Here is a 6817-nt window from a genome sequence, read left to right as displayed (position 1 = left end):
AAAAAAAAAAAAAAAAAAAAAAAAAAAAAAAGTTGTGCAGAGGAAAATCTTTAAAGGTAAATTCACATAACACTGGTTCTCTTTAAAACTACTCTCTTCCCGTCTCTCCACATGGAGAAAAGGGGAGAGAGCGAGAGGGAGAGAACGTGTGTTTCTTTTATCTCTTTTTAAAAGTGGAAACTCACTCCTTAAGGATCAGAAACAGAAACTTCACTCAAAGACATGATATCATTCATACATGTGGAATCTAAAATACAACACACATAAATTAGGAGGCTGGGATTAACAATATACACACTACTATATATAAAATAGATAAGCAACAAGGACCTACTGTATAGCACAAGGAACTCTACTCAGTACGGTAATAACCTATATGGGAAAAGAATCTGAAAAAGAATAGATAATGTATAAGTGAATCACTTTGCTGTACACCTGAAACTAACACAACATTGTAAGTCAACTATACTCCGATATAAAACAAAAATAAATAAAAAGAAGGATGAGTTTGAAAAAAAATAAAATACAACACAAATGAACATATATCTATGAAATGGAAACAGACTCACAGACATAGACAGCAGACTTTTGGTTGCCAAGGGGGAGGGGGCGATGGGGAAGGGATGGACTGGGAATTTGGGATGAGCAGATACAAACTATTATATACAGGATGGATAGACAACAAGGTCCTACTGTATAGCACAGGGAACTATATTCCGTATCCTGGGATAAACCGTGATGGAAAAGAATATGAAAAAGAATGTATGTATATATGTATAACTGAGTCACTTTGCTGAACAGCAGAGATTAACACTGTAAGTCAACTATACTTCAAAAAAAAGACGGTCAACACGCAACACTAAATCTACGCAAAGCCACAGCACAGCAAAGCTCTCCCAGAGGTCAAAGAAGGAAGGCCACTCTCCCCTATAAGGCCAAGCACATCCAAAAGAGATCCAGGACGGGGTTAGAGGAGGACACTTCTGAAACCCGTTAGGTGGGGGACTGATCTTCCCACTTAAAGGGCATCACAAAGGCTCTATCCAGAAAATACTAATTACGGCCCAGAGGATGGAAGCCCAGTTCAGGGAGAAAAGTCTTCAACTAAAGCAGACTTCCTAAAAAGGTCCTGGAAGACTGAGCTGGTCCACCTGGAGGAGGAGGGAAATGGCATAGACTGTGAAGTCTGGGGGACCTGGGTGTCCCCTGTAGCTTAGCCACTACATGGCCCTGGACCAATTACCTAACCTCCTGACAATTTAATTTCCCTCATCTGCAAAATACAACAATACTGTTGATGCCACAGGATTATTAGAAGGACTAGAAAATAACACAAAAAGCATTTAAGACACCTCTTGACCATTGCCATATAGTATTGCGCTGGCCAAAAAGTTCATTAGGGTTTTTCCATAGCATCTTACAGTACAGCCCAAATGAACTTTTTGGCCAACCCAAGTAGTTATTTAAAACAATCAACACAACAGTTCAGGAGAGATGATGAAGCTGCTGCTCCCAAGTCACGAACAGGAGGACTCTTACTTCCTATGTCCTAGTTGTATCCAATGTTTAAGCTCCAAATCCTGACCAGTAGTGACTTGGCCACACACTGATTTACATATTGATTCATGGCTTCACCCTCGCCCTTTTTTTTAAAAAAAAAAATTATTTATGTATGTATGTATGTATTTATGTATTTATTTTACATCTTTATTGGAGCATAATTGCTTTACAATGGTGTGTTTCTGCTGTATAACAAAGTGAATCAGCTATATGCATACATATATCCCCATATCCCCTCCCTCTTGCGTCTCCCTCCTGCCCTCCCTATCCCACCCTCTAGGTGGTCACAAAGCACCGAGCTGATCTCCCCGTGCTATGCGGCTGCTTCCCACTAGCTATCTTTTTTACATTTGGTAGTGTATATATGTTCCTGCCACTCTCTCACTTCGTCCCAGCTTACCCTTCCCCCTCCCCCTGTCCTCAAGTCCATTCTCTACATCTGCATCTTTATTCCTGTCCTGCCCCAGGTTCTTCAGAACCATTTTTTTTATTTTAGGTTCCATATATATGTTAGCATATGGTATTTGTTTTTCTCTTTCTTACTTCACTCCGTATGACAGTCTCTAGGTCCATCCACCTCACTACAAATAACTCAATTTCGTTTCTTTTTATGGCTGAGTAATATTCCATTGGATATATGTGCCACATCTTCTTTATCCATTCATCTGTCCATGGACACTTAGGTTGCTTCCATGTCCTGGCTATTGTAAACAGAGCTGCAGTGAACACTGTGGTATATGACTCTTTTTGAATTATGGTTTTCTCAGGGTATATGCCCAGTAGTGAGATTGCTGGGTCGTATGGTAGCTCTGTTTCTAGTTTTTTAAGGAGCCTCCATACTGTTCTCCATAGTGCCTCGCCCTTTTTAAAAAGGACAATTCCATTTAATGTGAAGTCTGTCCTAGCTGGCACTCTGAATGCTCGTCTCACAAGAAACATGAAAATGATCTTCAAATTTTTAAATTAAGAGCTTAAGTAATCAAAATCATTCCCCTCTATAAAATATGATACAACTAATATCACTTATAAGTCTTTCTCAGTAGTTTTTGCTGTATCAAGAGTACATGAGTTAGGTATTCAAACTCTGAAGTAATAAAATAATTGGCAATATAAATGAGGTATTTTTTTTCCAAATGAAATTTGTACAGCTTGAAAATATGATAATACCTACTCCATCTGAATAAAATATATAATAGGCATCAGGGTACGTTAATGTGAAACAAACAAAAAAATGGTTTTTTTTACCCAGTTTTAATTAGTCTGTGCAAAACAGTCACTGGAATACATTATTTGTAAGAAGTGTAAAATAACACAATCCATTTTGGAAAGAAATCTGACAATATATATCAAGAGGCTTTAAAATATTTATAATCTGTACTCAGCAATTTCACTACTGTTTCACTACAATTTCACTACTGTGAGTCTATCCTGTAGAAATAAGTCCTAAAAACTGTTATGTACAGTCCACTGCAGGATAATTTCCAATTTTTTTTAAAAAAAAGCTAATGTCTAAAAAGCAGGGAAAAAATGGTTAAGTAAATTGTAACATTCACTCAGTGAAATACTGTATACCTGTTAAAACTGATATACAGAAACACTATGCCGTAACAGAAAAATGCTTATTATAGATAAGAGCAAGCAGCATGATACAAAAGTGTATGTTATACACAGCCACCCACCCACACATATCCAAGTAAAAGATAAAAAGATATGCACAACACACCACTGTAAAAAGCAATTATACTCCAATAAAGACGTTAAAAAAAAAAGATATGCACAGAAAAAAATACTGGAAGGTAGTGTAACTAGTTATTACTAATGCTGCCTTCACATGATGAGATTATATGCTTTAAAAAAAATCTTTTTCGGGCTTCCCTGGTGGCGCAGTGGTTGAGAGTCCGCCTGCCGATGCAGGGGACACAGGTTCGTGCCCCGGTCTGGGAAGATCCCCCGTGCCGCGCAGCGGCTAGGCCTGTGAGCCATGGCCACTGGGCCTGCGCGTCCGGAGCCTGTGCTCCGTGACGGCAGAGGCCACAACAGTGAGAGGCCCGAGTACCACAAAAAAAAAAAAAAAAAAAAAATCTTTTTCACCAACATTTTAATGATTAAGGTTTGCTTCGATTTAAAAAATTTGACTTAAAAATTTCATTAGCATATAGCCAAAAGAAATTGACAGCACAAAGCTTTCAGAATGGAATATATCCATGAAATCTTTATTATAAAGTTCATTAACTTCCAAAAATAGAGAACGGTGCCAGCATTAGATACACTCTACAACACATTTCCTTCACGAGAGCAACACAGAGGGAGAACGAGTGAGAGGAGAGAGCCGTTGGTGTGCATAAAGTGCTTACATAATTGTCTCTTGCAGACCAGCCTGGATAGAGCTGCATATGTAGCTGTCTTTCCTTCCGCGCTAATTCATAATATTTAGCCTGCTCTTCACGAGAGAGGGCGTGCCACTGGAAAAGAAAGGGGAAGGAGGAAAAGATCAAGTAAAAGCAAAACAGCGACTGTATTACATGTTTCATATTTCGAACACTGAAGAATGAAAATATTAAGCATTTAAACTCCGATTTATTTTTAAATGGCAGAAGACCACGTGTCGCAGAAATCCATCTAGAGTTCGGTGGCTGGAGTGAGACTCAAACTTTGATTTCTCTATTCTGTTCTCATGTTACATGAAACCTGTCAAAGTATCCAAAGTGAAACGGCCTGTCACCCAGCCGTCCTCTTCTCCAGTACAAATTAAAGAGAACATTCACTGGTGAACCTCAACACCCACCTTAGCCCTTTTTCATAGTTTGCAGCATATTCTGACATCTGAGCCCAAGCACCATTTATTTATGCAAAATGAAGTAATTTCCACAGATATATCCTCACCTCCCATGAACTCTCCCACTCTGTCATGTGAGGAATCTGAAACCTTCATCATATGATCCTGTCTATAAAGCAAGACATCAAAAGTCAGTCTGTCTCAGTCTCTTCACCCTCCCCTCACACTTATTTAAACACTAATTGTCCATAGGGAGAATACAGATAACACTGTGCAATCAAACATGCACACTTTATGGCTGTGTTTTTTAGCTTCCTTCGGATGGAAAACAAGGAGCATGACCTAAGCTTATTTTGCCATCTAGACTTTGGGACTGTAGGATCTAATCTGGGGAACGTAGCAGCTGATGCCCTGCAAATTTTCCATTTCCCTTTAGGTAACATATATTTATTTATCATACAGAGCAAAACAGTTTATGCAGGCAAGGTGCTGTTCGGGATTTTTAGCAGCCTGTACTGACACTTTGTGTGTGTTTGCACACAACTTACCCCAGGCCCCCAGGGAGCAGTTTCCAAGTTCGTCCCCCTACTTCCCAAATCCCAGGATCTGTTGCCAGAACATCCCAGGAGAACTGGCTGCACTTTGGGGAACCCACTGGCTGGAGGTGACGGCCCAGAGGCAGTGGACCCGATGCCACACCACTGCGCAGCTACATACACATGCACATGCACACGCTCTGAGTGAGCCCGGCTCCCAGTCCAGGGCTCCCAGCTCTAGGGTGTGTCGCTTCCCATTTTGCTAACTTCCCCTTAAAGGCTGGGCGATTCTTTCTCATTCACCTCTACCCTGCATATTGATTTTAATTACCCTGTTCTTGTTTTTTTAAATGATAAGACAAAAAGAAAAGAAAGGTGTGACTGGATTGGGGGAAAGGAAGGAGTGAGGGAGAGAGGCTGGTGAGCGAGAAAAGGCTGCCCTCCAGGACAGCGATCCAGTGGTTAGGATGCAGCCCCCAGAGCATGGCAGGGATGCTCTCCTCAAGAAAACGAACACCTGCTGCTCTTGCCTGTCAGAAGAACGAGAACCTGATCTCAAGGAGAGCACTAACGCACCTTCGGCCTCCTTCCATCCTCCCGTCCATCCTCCCGTCCAGAGGCTGTGGGGCTTACAGGCAAGGCAACCAATTCCATTTCCTTTGAAAAGCCCCTTGAAGGGGTTTTTGTGCTGGATAGGGCAGATGATTTCATTTTTAATTGCTTTATCCGTGCGGAGTGTAAAGTTAAGGTGCATGACACACAGGGGGACTTGGCCTGAGTCTAAAGGCAAATCAGGTAATGTGCTTTTCTTTTTTAAGAAAAAGGGACGGAGTGGGGAGAGGAGATTGGGAGGTGGCAGGAAAAAAAAAAAAAAAAAAAAAAACCCCAAACACCTGGGAAAAGTTACCTGAGACACAATTCTTTGTACTAACAGAGTAATCACAATTAGTCAAGTGGAGCCTAAGGAGGCACATCTGGGGAGCAGTGGAAGTTTAGGCAGGAAAAGTCACACTGCCTCTGTCAACTGACAGCTTTTCTAAACCTGAGGTACTGACCTAGACACCTTCACAGGGAGAAAAAGCCAAACTGGGCACAGCGGAAAAGGTCGGCCTACACTTTTTTTTAAAAAAAGACTGATCAGGGCTTCCCTGGTGGCGCAGTGGTTGAGAGTCCGCCTGCCAATGCAGGGGACACAGGTTCGTGTCCCGGTTTGGGAAGATCCCACGTGCCGCGGAGCGGCTGGGCCCGTGAGCCATGGCTGCTGGGCCTGCGCGTCCGGAGCCTGTGCTCCGCAACGGGAGAGGCCACAACAGTGAGAGGCCTGCGTACTGCAAAAAAAAAAAAAAAAAAAAAAAAAGACTGATCATTAGTGTTTAGACAGTTCTGGTGCTAACATGATCAGCAAGAGGCAAAGTGTTATCAAAAAGGAACAACAACAACAAAAAGAGACTAAGAGAAAAAAGGTAAGGATAGAAGTCTTACTTTGTAAATCTGTTTATTCATTTGATAAATAATCTCTCTCATCCTACTGCAGTATGTCAACATAAAGGTATCTTTTTTATAAATATAATTATCTGTAAATATATTTAATAGTATAAAAATGCTTAACTAATTTAAAGTATAATTTTATGTAATTTATGGCAGCTTTATAACTTGCTGAGAAAATCTGGCATTGTAAATAGAACTTATCTCCCAAATACGTACGGAGGTTGGGTCTTCTACCCAAAACAACCAGTTAATAAACAAGCAAGAATTTTTCAGTTACAGCAGGAAACTTAGGTTGACAAGACCTCAGCTAACAAAACAGCAAAATTCAAGGAGAAAAAAAAGCAGACCACAAACTAAACTGTTTACTTGCTTACTTTAGATTGCTTTTAGTTCCTTGATATTATTTCGAATTCACAAACTTTACTCACAAACAAAACATCATTTACCAGAGTAAAAC

The 6817-nt window shown here is 40.6% G+C and overlaps 1 protein-coding gene across 4 annotated transcripts in view; it reads right to left on the bottom strand.

Moving 5' to 3' along the window:
• LEF1 (lymphoid enhancer binding factor 1) overlaps nucleotides 1–6817 on the bottom strand; it is a 120586-nt gene that overhangs the window by 19185 nt on the left and 94584 nt on the right. For all 4 annotated transcript variants that reach the window (XM_007452143.1, XM_007452145.1, XM_007452144.1 and 1 more), the window contains one exon: nucleotides 3915–4022. In XM_007452143.1, the coding sequence (XP_007452205.1) occupies nucleotides 3915–4022 (108 nt within the window). The remainder of the gene's footprint in view (nucleotides 1–3914; nucleotides 4023–6817) is intronic.

The sequence above is a fragment of the Lipotes vexillifer genome, unplaced genomic scaffold (assembly GCF_000442215.2).
Source record: "Lipotes vexillifer unplaced genomic scaffold, Lipotes_vexillifer_v1.1 scaffold22, whole genome shotgun sequence".
Classification (NCBI taxonomy): Eukaryota; Metazoa; Chordata; class Mammalia; order Artiodactyla; family Lipotidae; genus Lipotes; species Lipotes vexillifer.
Note: the sequence above shows the minus strand (reverse complement) of the source record. Positions and strands in the feature narration are given on the sequence as shown.